This window comes from Schistocerca piceifrons, chromosome 4 (assembly GCF_021461385.2).
Source record: "Schistocerca piceifrons isolate TAMUIC-IGC-003096 chromosome 4, iqSchPice1.1, whole genome shotgun sequence".
NCBI lineage: Eukaryota > Metazoa > Arthropoda > Insecta > Orthoptera > Acrididae > Schistocerca > Schistocerca piceifrons.
In genome coordinates, this window is record NC_060141.1 from 512503465 (window position 1) to 512521156 (window position 17692).

The 17692-nt window shown below is 40.6% G+C and overlaps 1 protein-coding gene across 1 annotated transcript in view; it reads right to left on the reverse strand.

Annotated features, from left to right (window-relative positions):
* LOC124794797 (gamma-tubulin complex component 4) overlaps nt 1–17692 on the reverse strand; it is a 164905-nt gene that overhangs the window by 77876 nt on the left and 69337 nt on the right. The window contains exon 5 of the mRNA XM_047258454.1: nt 678–834. Within this exon, the coding sequence (XP_047114410.1) occupies nt 678–834 (157 nt within the window). The remainder of the gene's footprint in view (nt 1–677; nt 835–17692) is intronic.

Consider the following 17692-nt stretch of genomic DNA (forward strand, 5'->3'; position numbering starts at 1 on the left):
AGGAAAGAATAATTTGCTCAATGTTTTAGGGAAAAGCGAGTAAAATGAGTTTCTGAGGTGATAACTAATAATAGAACATAACTATTACATATATTTTTGCAACATTATCCATTTAGAAGCATAGAAAAAATGTGTGTGCAGCTAAAAACCAAGAATCTCTGAATACTTATTGAATTTGAACAGAGGTGCAAACCTTTTTTAAAGAGCTATTTAACAGTTTCTTATTGAAGCAGGAACTAAAGTTTTCAAAAGTGTTGTCCTTATATCCATAATAGTGGCAGAACTACAAAGATTTCAAGTAGTTTCTCTCCTTGATGCAGAAAATATTTTCGAGGCTCAGTTAATTTAGATCTTCATGGACAAAAAAGGCTAAATCAATCAAACAACAAAATCATATGAAAAAGACTTTGAAACATGTGAGCTTTAAGAGCTAGAAGCTCGTCCTCCTTGCAGAAAGGTCGAAGGGAGGCTTTCCTTCTCATCCTGTCCAGTAACCTTTTTCTTTCCCTTCAACCCTCCTGCCAGGAGGAGGAGCCACTGGCTCTGAAAGCTCACATGTTTTCACATCTTTTGTGTCTTTTCTCTTGCTGCCACTTCATGAGTAGATTTTTTAATATATCTATATCATGTTCTTAAATAACAGAATCAGTATGAACTAAAAGAATTCAGTTACATACCGACACAAAGGTTTCAGTTCCCAGTGAGGACTGTGATGGAACAGTATCTTCTTTCTTTTGCTGCTTTATGAGAAATTCATCACCACATTCTAGAACACCGCACAATAACCAGCTGGATAGTTGCTTGAAGAATACTTTGTGACAGTTATGTAGGATGCTGAAAGGAAGTCCATAAAAATAAGCTCTCAAATGAGTTCTCATTGGTAAGAAAATAATGAAAGACTTTCAAACAAATTTCTGACAGCATTCACAACCACATCAAGGAACATTGTATGGCATGAACTTATCTATAATCAGTGACTTGTGGATATATGAGGGTGAATGAGATGTGCTGTAACGAGAGAGAGAGAGAGAGAGAGAGAGAGAGAGAGAGAGAGAGAGTAGCCAATACAACCATTACATTATTTCTGTCTGTCATATGTGTTGTGAAATGTGAACAGAACAATTAGCAATGGTTTTTGGTTTACCACACTTTTGCTCACAATTTTATTAGACAGAGAACTCGTATGATCATGCATGTTTTTGTGCCAACTTTTCAAGTGAAATTACAAACAGAACAACACCCCTAAGTGGAACATACCACACCATCACTGCTAAATGCTTTAAGAACAAATATAAAGCAAGTTGTATAGGACTAAGATAACAGACAGATAGACAGACAGAGAGAGCAAACTGGCACTGTAACCTACTCCCTGCCTTTTTCTATGCAGACTGTACCACACATTTGTATTCATTAATGGACCACTAGTGGCACTGCATAATTTTTGAAGTACTACCAAGATGTTATAACAACACACGAAGTGTGACATCAAATTGTATGCATAGATATACAGTGAAAATAATGGACCAGAAAAAAATAGAGGACAAGATGCAGTAAATGTAGAATGAGCATTAACATGGCACAGCCCAACACATTTTAGAGAGAAACTAACACATTGCTGCTTTCAACTCTAGCACCGAACTGAGTGCAATTTTGACTTCCTTCAGGAATTTTTAATTAATCCAATCAGTAAGTGCACAAAATATGCATGGAACATGTGAGAATTTTTGACTTCAGGACTTTGTTAGGAGTAGTTAGGAGGCAAACATACTAAAAGATGGAAAGGTCCTATTTTTCATTTTACATTTATATCTCAGAAATGGTGCACTTTAGAAAAAATATTCAAAATAAAAATGAAACATACTTGAATTTCATGTCTAATTGTCTATATTTATCTGTCAAATTCCCAACATTTTTAGAGATATGCATTATTGAGGAGCAATGATTTTTGAAAAATATCATTTTTACCTCAATACCAGAGAAGGAAAGTTGCTATTCACCATATAGCGGAGATGATGAGTCGCGATAGGCACAATAAAAAGATTTACACAGTCATAGCTTTCGGCCATTAAGGCTTTTGTCAGCAGTAGACACACACACACACACACACACACACACAAACGCAACTTGCACATACGTCTGCAGTCTCAGAGAGCTGAAACTACACAGCAAGCAGCAGCACCAGTGCATGATGGGAGTGGCGACTGGGTGGGGGTAAGGAGGAGGCTGGGACGGGAAGGGGGAGGGATAGTATGGTGAGAGTGGCAGACAGTGAAGTGTTTCAGTTTAGACAGAGGGCAGGAGAGAAGGTGCGGATAGGGGAGCGAATAAGTAGCGGAAAGGAGAGAAATAAAAATAAATTAAAAGACTGGGTCTGGGTGTGGCGGTGAAATGACGGCTGTGTAGTGCTGGAATGGGAACAGGGAGGGGGCTGGATGGGGGAGGACAGTGACTAACAAAGGTTGAGTCCAAGAGGGTTACGGGAACGTAGGATGTATTGCAGGGAAAGTTCCCACCTGCCCAAGTCAGAAAAGCTGGTGTTGGGGGAAGGATCCATACAGAACAGGCTGTGAAGCAGTGATTGAGATGAGGGGTATCATGTTAGGCAGCGTATTCAGCAACAGGGTGGTCCACTTGTTTTTTGATCACAGTTTTGTCAGTGGCCGTTCATGCGGACAGAAAGCTTGTTTGCTGTCATGCCTACAGAGAATGCAGCACAGTGGTTGCAGCTTACCTTGTAAATCACATGTCTGGTTTCACAGGTAGCCCTGCCTTTGACGTGATAGATGATGTTAGTGACCAGAGTGGAGTAGGTGGGGAGGTGTATGAGCCATGAGGTAAGGGATTGGGAGCAGGGGTTGTGTAAGGATGGATGAGTATATTGTGTAGGTTCGGTGGACGGCGGAATACCATGGCAGAAGGGGTGGGAAGGACAGTGGGTAGGATATTTCTCATTTCAGGGCATGACGAGAGGTAATCGAAACCCTGGTGGAGAATGTAATTCAGTTGCTCTAGTCCCGGACGGTACTGAGTTATCAAGGGGAATGCTCCTCTGTGACCGGACTGTGGGACTTTGGGAGGTGGTGAGAGACTAGAAAGATAAAGCACAGGAGATTTGTTTTTGTACAAGGATGGGAGGATAATTACAGCCAGTGAAGGCTTCAGTGAGCCCCTTGGTATATTTAGAGGACTGCTCATCACTGCAGATGTGATGACCATGGGTGGCTAGGCTGGATGCACGGGACTTCTTGGTATGTAATGGGTGGCAGCTGTCAAACGGAGGTATTGCTGGTGGTTAGTAGGTTTGATATGGATGGAAGTACTGATGCAGCCATCTCTGAGGTGGAGGTCAACCTCCAGGAAGGTGACTTGTTGGGTTGAGTACGACCAGGTGAAGCAAATGGTGGAAAAGTTGTTGAGATTCTGGAGGAATGTGAATAAGGTGTCCTTACCTTCAATCCAAATAGCAAAGATGTCTTCAATGAATCTGAACCAGGTGACGGGGTTAGGATTCTGGGTTTTTAGGAAGGATTCCCCTAGATGGCCCATGAATAGGTTGGCATAGGATAGTGCATTGAAGGGGGGGGGAGGTGCCCATAGCCGCACTGCAGATTTGTTTGTAGGTAATGCCTTCAAAGGAGAAGTAATTGTGGGAGAGGATATAGTTGGTCATGGAGACTAGGAAGGAGGTTGTTGGTTTGGGATCCATAGGGCGTCTGGAAAGGTAGTGTTCAATAGCAGTAAGGACATGTGCATTAGGAATGTTAGTATACAGGGAGGTGGCATCAATAGTGACGAGCAGGACACCGTGTGGTAAAGGGAAAGGAACTGTGGAGAGTTGGTTGAGGAAATGGTTGGTATCTTTTATATAGGAGGATAGATTCCGGGTAATAGGTTGAAGGTGTTGGTCTACGAGAGCAGAGATTCTCGCAGTGGGGGCACAGTAAGCAGCCACAATGGGGCCTCCTGGGTGGTTAGGTTAATGGACTTTAGGAAGCATGTAGAAGGTGGGAGTGTGGGGAGTGGTAGGGGTAAGTAGGGAGATGGACTCTGGGGAGAGGTTCTGCAGGGTGTATACACGGACAAGGAAAAAAAATTCCCGGATTTTCCCCGGATTTCCCAGTTGAAAATACACTTTCTCCCAGGTGAAAATACACTTTTTCGGTGTTAAGTAACAGTATACTTTTCCTCGGCACTGTAAAACTTATCAATCCTTAGAATGTTTATGGTTTTCTACACAGACGTAGAATTTGCCGGCACTTTAGACACTTGATCTCGCCAGCTGATGACAGCATAGAACACGCGACGTAGCCAACCAACAGCAAGATCACTCTTCAGTAGCACAAACACATAAAAAGGAAAAGTTAATGGTTTAAATTAATATACATAGTGTTGAAAGCTTTCACAAATAATATTGGTCTCTAAGATTAATAAGCTGCAAGAGAAGCTAAGCTTCTACATATAATGCTGACCTTTTTGCGCGTGTTACACTTTAAGATACATCACACAAACGTGCCAGTAAAATTTTTAATAAAGACGTAAATGTCTGATCTTCTGGGCTCTAAATTCTTCTAGATGGTCGTCCTCAAAGAGTTGATTTTTAAATGAGAGTCAAACGCTCTGTGATTTAAGAAATTCATCGTACATAGTTCATCTTGCGTAAAAGGAAATTTGCTTTGAAAGTAACAAAGTAACACTTTTCAAACCACCATTCGCAATATTTTCCTGTGACTTGTTAGAAATTGGTTCGTTTCAGCAGTTGCCAGAGAGCGCCAGATAACAGGCATCAATGTGCCTGCTCAGCTACGATGACGTAGGAAGCCCGTAAGTGTAAAACATTAAAAGATCTTGCATTAAGTCATAAAAGAAACAAGACAAAAGAGGATACTTCAAGAGTGTCGGAACTTGGTGAACCATACTAAAATGCATAATTCGGCTTAAAGTGCACAATTGTATGTCCAGATTCGGACGTAAATTTTTCTTTAGTACCAGTACTGTATTATCTCATCTTTAGTTCTTTATGGCATAATGTCATATGAGCTAGAAGATGGAAAACGTGCACTTGAAATGCAGCGAACAGTTGAAACTAGCCAACAGTGTGAAATTAAACACTTCGTTTCAAATAAACTGACTGCCTCAGCGCAAAATATTAATAAAAGCCAAATCTCTTTAGCAAACTGGCAAAAATAACTTCATTGTTCTGCAAGGCAATCGATGCTTGATTGTCAGAAAGATGGAAATAAAACCTGAAACTAACAACATTTTATTTAGCCTTCCGTAATTATGTGAGCGTATTTTAATTCATTTGGTAGCTCTCGGCCACAGAAATTCGTTTTGTTTTCATTTAATGTGAGAGCAATAAACGAAGAGGAAATAGCAAAATCACTGAACATAAACACAGGTCACATAGAGACTACCCACCTCCCCACTACAACTCAGACTGCTCTGTGCATCATCCCCGGATCTACGATATTTCCAAACCGGAGCAATTTAGATAGTGGTGCTAGCCAGAAGCAGGAGAAGGTACTACCCATACGCAACTCAACTGCGGATGCGCAAGAGCCCGCCTGCAACTGCTCAAATAAATCTAATGTAAACAGCTGTCACATCCCGCTCATCGGAGGCAATTTTTTGTTAGGAAGCACTGCATATTCTTCCTAAAGCCTTTGACAAACTTTCGTTGGCAGACGCTTGTATCAGAACTGCGTTTTGTTGTTGTATGCGGTGCATTTCCTTTGCAACTGAAGTTTTATTCTCGTGTTGTTTTTTTCTCTTGTTCATGTTTTGTTGCTGCAGTATTATTCTGCAGAAGTGGGATACAGTAATATCCTTCATTAGAATATTCGTCCTTACCAGTCAAAATCACAAAAATTTAACTGGTAACTAAAACAATGAAAAAAAACTGGGAATTCTAAAGAATTCCCGGGTTTTTCACGGTTTTCTCCCGGACGAAAAAATTCCCGGGTTTTTCCCGGATGTCCCGGGCCGTATACACCCTGTTCTGGGATGGGCCTAAGGATTTGAGTAGTGACTGGAGATCCTGCTGGACTGCTGGAATGGGATCATTGTAGCATGGTTTGTAGGTGGAAGTATCTCACAGCTGTTTGAGTCCTTCTGCCATGTAATCCTTGCAGTTCAAAACAACGGTGGTGGAGCCTTTGTCTGGAGGTAGGATTATAAGATCGGGATCAGTTTTTAGATGGTGGACTGCAGTTCTTTCTGCAGATGTAAGATTAGTATGCATGTTGAGGGATTTGGAGAATGATGACGAGGCAAGATTCGATGATAAGAAATCCTCAAAAGTTAACAGGGGGCAGTGGGGGTGGATCACGGTTGGCTGGAGGAGTGAACTGAGTTAGGCAAGGTTCAATATTAGTCTTTGGTTAAATCTGATTGGTCGATTGGTGGCAAAAAAGTGTTTCCACTGTAGGGGCCGGCAGAAGGAGAGAAGGTCTTTAACTAATCCTGCATGGTTGAATTTGGGAGTGGGGCAACAGGTGAGGCCTTTTGAAAGGACTGATATTTCTGTGGGACTAAAGCTTCTAGAGGAAAGGTTCATGACTGTGTTGCGGGTCTGTTTAGGTTTTGGGTTCCGTGTGGTGGTGGGAGGTAGTTTTGGAGGGTGGGGTAAGTGTAGTAGGTCTGAGACAAAGGGTTTGTCAGCTATGAAGGGGTGTGGGGGAGGTTGTTGTAGAAGTGGAGGACAGTGGTACTCTGAGGCGGGAGTAGGAAGTGAGCAGGATAGAGAGCTTCTTGAGGTGGCGTTGAGCATGTTGCTCAAGTTCCTGCAGGGCAATAGTTTCAATGAGTGGAATGGCTTCCAGCAATTTGGGATTACATAGCAGCAGAATTTTGCAAATGGAGAGAAGGACTGCAAGGAGGATTGGGCTTGGTTGATATGGTTTTGCTGGACTATGTTGGTGAGGGCTAAGGATTGGCGGAATCTGAACAGGTGGAGGTCATTGTGGAAGGAGTGGTGGCAACCAGAAATGGGTAATTTGATGGTAAGGCCATTAGGGGGGATTTCATGAGCCAAGCAACAACACAGGAACAGTATGTGGGTCTGGGATCTGGCTAGGGATAAGGAAACTTTTCTGTATTGACACAGATGGAAGGAGCAAGGACCCATGGTGGTGCAAAAATGATAAAAATTACGTAATAAAGTAGAATTACGTCCGAAAATTACACAAAATTACACCCAAATATGTGTAAAAAGTACGAAAAGGGCGAAATGGATGCACAGGGGGAATAAAAGAGATGCAATCTAAGGAAGACAACGATAGTGGAAGGCGAAAACTAACTAAAATTGGAGTACTGCCTCACGTGTTCCAATATTTCTATGGAATCCAAACTGACATTCCCCGAGGTCGGCTTCTACCAGTTTTTACATTAATCTGTAAAGAATTCGCATTATTATTTTGCAGCAGTGGCTTATTAAACTGATAGTTTGGTGATTTTCACATCTGTCAGCACCTGCTTTCTGTGGGATTGGAATTATTATATTCTTCTTGAAGTCTGAGGATATTTCACCTGTCTCATACATCTTGCTCACCAGATGGTAGAGTTTTGTCAGGACTGGCTCTCCCAAGGCTATCAGTAGTTCTAATGGAATGTTGTCTACTCCCACGGCCTTATTTTGACTTAGGTCTTTCAGTGCTCTGTCAAACTCTTCACGCAGTATCATATCTCCCATTTCATCTCTCTTCTATCTCCTCTTCCATTTCCATAATATTGTCCCCAAGAACATCGCCCTTGTATAGACACTCTATATACTCCTTCCACCTTTCTGCTTTCCCTTCTTTTCTTAGAACTGGGTTCCCATCTGAGCTCTTGATATTCATGCAAGTGGTTCTTTTTTCTCCAAAGCTCTCTTTAATTTTCCTGTAGGCAGTATCTATCTTACCCCTAGTGATACATGCTTCTACATCCTTACATTTGTCCTCTAGCCATCCCTGCTTAGCCACTTTGCACTTCCTGTCAATCTAATTTTTGAGACGTTTGTACTCCTTTTTGCCTGCTTCATTTACTGCATTTTTGTATTTTCTCCTTTCATCAATTAAATTAAATATCTCTTCTGTTACCCAAGGATTTCTATTAGCCCTCGTCTTTTTAGCCTACTTGATCCTCTGGTGCTTTCACTATTTCATCCCTCAAAGCTACCCATTCTTCTTCTACTGTATTTCTTTCCCCCTTTCTTATCAATCATTCCCTAATGCTCTCCCTGAACCCCTCTACAACCTCTGGTTCTTTCAATTTATCGAGATCCCATCTCCTTCAATTCCCATCTTTTTGCAGTTTCTTCAGTTTCAATCTACAGTTCATAACCAATAGATTGTGGTCAGAGTCCACATCTGCCCCTGGAAATGTCTTACAATTTAAAACCTGGTTCCTAAATCTCTGTCTTACCACTATATAATCCTTCTGATACCTTTTATTATCTCCAGGGTTCTTCCATGTATACAACCTTCTTTCATGATTCTTAAACCAAGTGATTAATTTGTGCTCTGTGCAAAATTCTACCAGGCGGCTTCCTCTTTCACTCCTCAACCCCATTCCATATTCACCTACTACGTTTCCTTCTCTTCCTTTGCCTACTATCGAATTCCAGTCACCCGTGACTATTAAATTTTCGCCTCCCTTCACTATCTGCATGATTTCTTTTATCTCATCATACATGTCATCAATTCCTTAATCATCCGCGGAGCTAGTTGGCATATGAACTTGTACTACTGTGGTAGGCATGGGCTTTGTATCTATCTTGGCCACAATAATGCATTTGCTATGCTGTCTGTAGTAGCTTACCCGCACTCCTACTTTTTTATTCTTTATTAAACCTACTCCTGCATTACCCCTATTTGATTTTATATTTATAACCCTGTATTCACCTGACCAAAAGTCTTGTTCCTCCTGCCACTGAACTTCACTAATTCCCACTATATCTAACTTTAACCTATCCATTTCCTTTTTTAAATTTTCTATCCTACCTGCCTGATTAAGGGATCTGACATTCCACGTTCCGACCCATAGAACACCAGTTTTCTTTCTCCTGATAACAACGTCCTCCTGAGTAGTCCCCGCCCGGAGATCCGAATGGGGGACTATTTTACCTCTGGAATATTTTACCCAAGAGGACACCATCATTTAACCATACAGTAAAGCTGCATGCCCTCGGGAAAAATTACGGTTGTAGTTTCCCCTTGCTTTCAGCCGTTCGCAGTACCAGCACAGCAAGGCCGTTTTGGTTATTGTTACAAGGCCAGATCAGCCAATCATCCAGACTGTTGCCCCTGCAACTACTGAAAAGGCTGCTGCCCCTCTTCAGGAACCACACGTTTGTCTGGCCTCTCAACAGATACCCCTCCATTGTGGTAGCACCTACGGTACAGCTATCTGTGTCACTAAGGCATGCAAGCCTCCCCACCAACGGCAAGGTCCATGGTTCATGGGGAGGGGGCAGTCTAGTATCATGAAAATGGAAATCTCAATTACACTTGAAGATATTTTACTTTTTCATAGATATATATAAGAGGGAGGGGCAGTATACTGAGACTCTTTAAATACTGATCTATATAAGTCTTTGTATTTAGCATGTGTTGTTATTCTAACAATCTTCTTTTGTAGCCTAAATGTTTTTGTGCTACATATGGAGTTCCCAATCCGTAGTGAATGGATACTGTGATGGTACATTGTGACCACTGATGCACGACTTGCATTTTGTGAGAGGATTCTTACAGCACATGTAAGTGATTCAACCTTTTATTTACATTATTAGTGGCTGTCTCCTGTTTCACGTTAATCTGGATACATATACCTAAAAATTTTGTCACATTTGCAGATGAGACAGTTTTTCCATCAGCGTTAAAAATTGATGTTGCCAGATGGAGTTTCTGTGAAGTATAAAAACTGACTGACACAGTTTTTTCAAAATGTATCATTAACTTATTTGTACTGAAACACTGTGTTATATCTTGTATTACATCTGTAGCTGTTTTTTGTAGGCTGTCTATCACATGACTTAATTAGGATATTTGTGTGATCTGCAAAAAGTACTGTTGTCCTTTTAGTTGACTTTTCTGAAAGGTTATTAACATAAAGAATGAAAAGAATGAGCCCAAGGACTAACCCTTGAGGGACTCCATATCTAATTTTTTTGTGCATTACTATACAAATTAGAAATTTTGTGAATTTTTATATCTTTGTATTTTATTTGAGCAATTTGTTGATGATCGTGCAAGTAAGAGTGGAACTACCTGTTTTGTAGGCCTTGTATTTCTTAGCTACTGCAACAGGATGTCATGATCTATTACATCGGAAGCTTTACAAAGGTCAAGAAATATCTTAGAAACATGTTGCTTATTATATGCGGCAGCTAGAATTTCATCTAGGATGGTGAAAATAGCTGACTGTGCTGATCTGCCAGTTCTGAAACCATGTTGTGAATCACTTATTATCATTTCTTTACTTAAGAAGGCTGTCTCCTAAGAAACAGTTTTTCAAGAATCTTACCAAAACCTGACAACCAGTTCACTACAGAAGTGTTTGATAGCTGCAGACTCTTGCAAGTGGTCTGCTACTGCCTGTGGCCTAGAGAAAAAACTAAAATTGTGACCTGGACCATCTGCCGCATTCATGGCCTTGTATCGCTACTTGTTTGCTTATGACACTTTGCATGCAAGGCACCTTCCCCACCACTGCATAATGTGTCAAATGTTATTCACGCCTTCAGCACTGCGCACTGAAAACAGAATTGCAGACAACTACCATTTCACTCTATTCAGGACCCGAGCTCATTGATACAATGGCCTGCTCCACAATATCATGTATAGCTTGTAGTCTCAGTTCTGTGAAAAGAGCAAGATCATTATTGCGCAGTGGTCTAGGGCAGAATCAATCTTAGCCATATTCCAGCCAACCACCTTTTGCAGTCGCCCCCTTACACAGGACTTTAGGTTACAATGGCTGGACCAGTATAAATATTTTTGGTTGCATGTTCATGTCTTCACTCTGTAATAAATGAGCCAATTGCAGTTATATAACATTTTTATAATTAATGGTCATCTTAGTCTAAAATTTTATTAGGGTATAGACCCATTCTTTCACATATTATCCTGATTATTATCCTCGTCTTTCCTTTACGCAGAACATTCTCGCAATTTACAGAAAATTTAAAGGCTCACTAATCAGTCAAGTTACATTAATTTCATTGACTCCAGCTAAGATACTACAATATTAGAAGTGGAACTAGCAGTTAGGAGGATGAAAACAGGGAAGGTACATAGCTAGGGTAAGCGAAACACACGTGGAGATGATAAAGGCAGCTGGATCTACTGAACTACAATGGCTACACAGTAGATTGCTAAGATGCTTACGGACTAAGAAATGTATGCCTAAAGAGTGGGGAAAAGGAATAATAATTCCAGTGTTCAAGAAGTGTGGCAGGAGAGTATGTGATGACTATTAACTGCTCACACTCATAGCACAAGTTGCAAAAATAATGGGAAGGAGGCCCATAGCAAGTTTGTTTGATGTGATCATGACCAGTTAACAAAGAAGAAACACTGACTGGAATACAATTACAGATGAAGAATGGCTCAAAGTAAAGTGGAGAAGTATCACCAACGTCCCAATTCAGCTTGGTGTTGGGTAAAAGGGAAACGAAGATGAGGACGATGAAGATGACGATGACAATAACTTCAGCAAACTAGCCGCATTATTTACATGCAAACTGTGGAGTGTTAACATTAATCTCAAATATGAGATCTGTTCGAAAAATTCCAGAAAACTGGTAATTTTGCCCCAATGCTGTGTTGGAGCAAAATGTAGTTAGCATCTCCACACATGCCTGCTGTATTTAATGTGCAACTGCCGGAAGTTTCATTGCTGTATGTCTGTTAGTTATTGTTCTATGCCGTACTGGGTAGAACATTATGTCACACAGTTTGCGAATTTCGAGATGGCAGAGTAGAGGAACAACGCGACCATATTAAATTTTGCATGAAACTCAAGAAAACCTTTACAGAGACACATCAAAAGATGCAGGAAGCCTATCATGATGAGTGCTTAAGCCGTACTCAGTGTTATGAATGGTTCACACGGCTTAAAAATGGTCAGATAATTGTTGAAGATGACCCTCGTTGATAGTCAACATGCCTTCACCGTCTATCGATGGTGCTCATGTCAGCAATGTCAAGACTGACTGTCCAAGAGATTGGAGAAGAATGTGACATTTCAGTTGGAGTGTGTCATGAAATCCTGACATAGTGTCTTGGAATGCATCACATTGTCACCAAATTCATCCCATGGCTCATGAGTCAAGACCAGAAAGACCTTCGCCTCACAATTTGCGAAGCGCTTTCGGATTGTGCAAATGAGAATGAGATGTTTCTTAAGAGAATCATAACTGATGAGATGTGGGCCTACGCTTATGATGTTGAGACAAGGTTCACTCTTCACAATGGGTCAGGAAAGGTTCTCCGAGACCAAAAAAGCTCATCATGTCAGATCAAACATCAAAGCCAAGCTGATAGTTTTCTTTGACTTTTGAGGGATTAGTTCATCATGAATTTGTGCCACAGTGACAAACTGTTAATCAATAGTGCCACTGGGATGTGTTGCGATGCCTGTGAGAAAATGTGAGAAGGAAATGGCGTGAAATGTGGCAAGACAATTCTTGGCTCTTGCATCATGATAATGCACCCACACACTCATCCCTGATGGTTCATGACTAATGCACAAAAAACAAAATCAGTGAGCTGCCTCATCCTCCGTACTCTACAGACCTTGCCCCCCCCTTTTTTTTTCTCCCCGCTCCCCTCCCCCCAAAGTTTAAAACCCAGTTGAAAGGAAGTAAATTTGCAATGATAGGTGAGATAAAAGAAAATTAGCAGGTGGCACTTCACATGATCCAGCAAGAGCCATACAAAGACTGCTTCTGGAGGTAGAAATGGTTTTGGAAGAGGTTATCAATTGTGGAGAGTATTTAAAAGGAGACCATGCACAACAAGGAAAAGGTAAGCATAGAAAAATTTCGTGGACAAAGTTCCAGAATTTTTTGAACAGACCTAAGTGGTGCCAGAATTGACAACAGTTTCTACTGATTTTACAAAACTGTCTACAGGTCACCAGTGTCAAACTGTGTATTCAGATGGCAGAAGAAAGCAGTCGCATATATCTTAGGACTGGGCCATAGCGATTTCTGTAAAAACCAAGCAAAGAAAACAAAGAAATTTACTCTGGGATTGAATGCAAATCTGCACAATACAAAAAACAAAAAACTGCCATAAGGCGTACTACTTTCCAGGCAATAACTGCTGAACAAGAGTCATGAACATCAAAGGTTAAAACAGTACAATAAACTACCGCAAACAGTAAAAATGCTACTTTTTTATAAATTTAAGCAGATAGAAATCTGGATTAAAAATGAAGCATACTAGTCAGCGGAATTCCTTCAGAGTAATCTCAATATTGACCAAAGGACTATATTTACTTGATGAGTGTATTAGTACTGATTATTAAAGTAATATGTAGATATACGTAATACTGAAGTGGAAACCAGTATAGAGTACTTGTTCACGTATATAGGTAGACGAGTAATGAGAATTACTTGTATATGTCTGAACTTGTGTCTAGATGTATAAGGCACAGTCAAGTGAAAACAAGACAGATGGGAACAAAATTGACTAGGTGTGAGTGGGAGTCATGCACTGAGGGTTTTGTACAAACCTAATTATGTATACAGACAGTTCAACCATTCCAGGAATAAAGGATCTCAATGATTTTTGCCTATTATCAACATTGTTACTGACAAGATATAGGTGCCAGGGATTCCAAGACTTTTGAAGTTGGATAACAAATGTCAAAAGAAATATTTTTCTCCCGTGATATAATTACAAATTAATGATTTTCCTTTTTTGTGAAACTTTACGTCTTGCAAAATTTCATGACCCCAGGTCAACAGAAAGTACCCTGCAGGTTTTGATGCATGGGTGTGCCAGATTCAAAATTACACACATAAATGGCCATATCTTTTGATTTCATTGGCTTGGAAGGGTCCCCTTTTTTACATTGTCAGACCTTTTACGTGATATACATATTTCAACTTGATACGTCTGCTCATTCCAGAGAAAGGTTTTTGAACAGTCAGACAGACAGATGGACAACAGAGTGAACCTATATGGACTTCTTTTCTATGAATTAAGGTACAGAAACCTAAAAGGAAAGTAAACTGTTTATTAATTCAAGAGCAATTGCCATAACTGTTGACACTTTTATACCACTGTGACACAAGATTGCCAATGTGTGTGTTTTGATTTTACGAGGGTGAGTCAAATGAAAACCTTAAATTTGTAATAACAAACAGAAATTTCACACCGTTATCCTGTAAGTTGGTAAGTGTGCTACAAACAGCATGCAGAATGGCCTGTAGGTGGCAGCATACTGCAGATGCACACATACCTTCGCAATATCAGTACAAAGATGGCTGCCCCACTTGCAACTTGCACCAGGAAAGAACAGCATTCTCTTATTCGGTTTTTGTGTAGTGAAGGTGTGAAACCTATTGAAATTCATCGACAAATGGAGGCTCAGTATGGTGATGCATGTGTGTCACAGCAGCAAGTCTACAAATGGAGTAAGAAATTCGCAAATGGTGTGACTTCAGTGGAAGATGCACCTCGTCCAGGTCAGGCACAACGAGTTGTGACTCCACAGAACATTGCACCAGTTGAAGCCATAGTGAAGGAAAACCGCCGAGTGACACTGAATGACATTGCAGCATGTTTACAAATTAGTCATAGCTCATCACACCACACTGTGCATGATGTGCTCCAGTTTCACAAAGTGTCTGCAAGATGGGTACCACAGCAGTCGACTCCTGAAATGAGAAAACGACATGTTGATGCTTGTGAAGAACTTCGGCGCTTTGAACAAGAAGGTGATGGCTTCCTTGCAAGAATCGTTACTGGGGACAAGACCTGGGTTCACTTCCACCAACCGGAAACTAAGAGAGAGAACAAGGAATGGCGGCATTTCTCGTCACCAAAACCAAAGAAGTTTTGAAAAGAACCATCAGCAGGGAAGGTTATGCTGACTCTATTTTGGGACGAAAAAGGTGTCATTTTGGAGGATTACATGCATAGAGGGACCACTGTCACTAGTCAAACACAGATCTCCCAAAAAAATCATCTGTGGCCTGCAATCTAATCAAAGCGACATAGATTGCTGTCAGCAGGTGTCCTTTTGCAACATGACAATGCAAGGCCCCACACTGCCCGCACAACAGTTGCAACAATCACAGACCTGCATTTTGAGTGTCTTTCTCATCCACCATACTCACCAGACCTTACCCCAAGTGATTTCCAAATGTTTGGACCACTCAAAGACACAATGGGAGGAAAGAAGTTTCATTTTGATGAAGAGGTACGCCACACAGTGCACGAGTGGTTGCGTGGTCTACCAAAAGAATTTTTTTCTAAAGGAATTTATGCACTTTGTAACTGCAGAGGACTTGCATTGAGTATGGGGGAGATTATGTTGAAAAGTGATACAGCTTTGTACCACTTCCGCACAATAAATAATACTTAAAAAAGCATTTAAGATTTTCATTTGACTCACACTCGTATGAGTGCCCAACACTGAGGTTATCAGTTGCCTGACACATCTGAAGAGAAACAGATGCGGATAAAAATCACTAAAATTGTCACACACAGTGAGAATGAAACATATGAAATGACACTCCACCTCACTCACATTCACTCACACAATCACTCTATCTCACAGGCTTTAAGACAATGGAGTGGGTGTGAAAGATGCCATACCCAAGTAAAACAACACAAGAGCTAAAACAATGCCACAGGCAAATGTGACAGGCTGTCTATTTACAGAAAAATATGACTGAGTCAGTCACCCTGACAATACATAAACCACCTCCCTGAAATCTGGGGAAACATGGTGGACAATTCAAGAACCTTCAAAACTCTAACCACATTCATCGGAAAGTCACTTAAAATAGATGGCAGGTCTGTCTCCAAATCTGTCCACCATCTCTGGTCTGAAAATAAAACACAGTCTAATAAAATGTGACACACAGTGATCTGTATGTTACAAGCACCACACATTGGAAGTTTCTCTCGCCAGAGCAAGAAGCCATGCATTATAGGGCTGTAGCCTATGCAAAGGGGAATAAGGAGGACCTCATCCCACCGACATGGCTGGAAAAAAGTACGCCACTGCCTTGTTGTGGGCTTTACAAGACACAGCCTATTGTCTGTTACTTCCAGCCACTCATCTGCCCATAGACAAAAGACACTGTATCTCAACAGCGAGGCAATGGCATGCAGTGCGACGGCACACAAAACTAACTGAGAATCACGACACACCTCGAGGCTTCATGGAAACATATTTGTAGTCACCTTCAGAACGATGACTGTACCCAGTCATGCACCTCTTCATCCGAAGCAAATCATCTGCTGGTCCACATGTTGCCAAGGTTGTTACAACTACAGTAGAAAATTTCACTGGGAAAGGCCTCGCACATTCTTCGTACAGTTATAGATCTCTCCCCCCATGTGATTTCCATATTTTTGGAACCCTGAAGAAAAACACCGTCGGTTGCCAATTTGCTTCAGAGAAAGAGGAATCATTTTGGGAGCTCCATACACAATATGTTGACACAGTCTTCCCACTACAGAAAAGGACCTTTAAAACAGTAACGAAACTAGTAAACTGAGTTCCCTGTAAATATCTGTTTAAACAGTTTGGAACTCCTGCTGCACCACCTGAGTACATCTACCAATCTGTTATGCACATCAAGAAGAGTAACTCATGGACAGCAGAATTCTTGATCACGGAACAGAAGCCACCTAAACTTACATTTACCAAGAGTAAACAAATACAAAACAGCATTTTCCAGAAGGGAATAAAATTTACAATAAACTGCCCAAGAAGATTAAAGTGGCAACTAAAATCCAAATATTTAAAACATAAGTTAAGGCATAGCTCTTAAATAATTTATACTATAAAATCAAGGGTTATTTGGATAACACAGAGTAGGGACTGGTGAGTGATATTAACTGATAATACATAACTGTCATTCTGCTATAAATTGCAATGGTTTAGTGGCGTTACTGTAAAATCATATGCCGAGGCTCTGTGATGGAATATTCTATCCTCTTTCCAGTCTCTTGAGCTCAACATCAACTAATTATGATGAAGCATTGACTCAGATTTTTCAGACTGACCAGGGGACAACATGAAGAATTCAGCAGAATGGTGTGGTGATACATCTGAACAGTGTAGAAGTATTTTTCAATAATGTAATGTTACGGAATGTTTGAATTAGTTTTTTTATGTTGCAGTTTTCAATTAAGATGATGTCTGATATTATTTTACAAATAATTTACTAGTGAATAAACAACTGACCAAATAACTAAGCTACTCCATGGAAAAGGTCAACAGATAGGGTGATCCTGCAGTTATCTAAAAAACTGTCCATATCTGAGTTACATCCAGTCCCAGACCAAAAATGTATCTTGTTCGTATGCAGTACTCACTGAAACATGATTTACTATTTTATAAAGGCTATACAAATATTTGCTGCTCTTATACACACTTAAGTGACTGCAGACAATGCATAAATCTGCTACTGCCACTCCACACTGGTGCGCAAACCTTAACAAAGAAAATAACTTTTGCATGA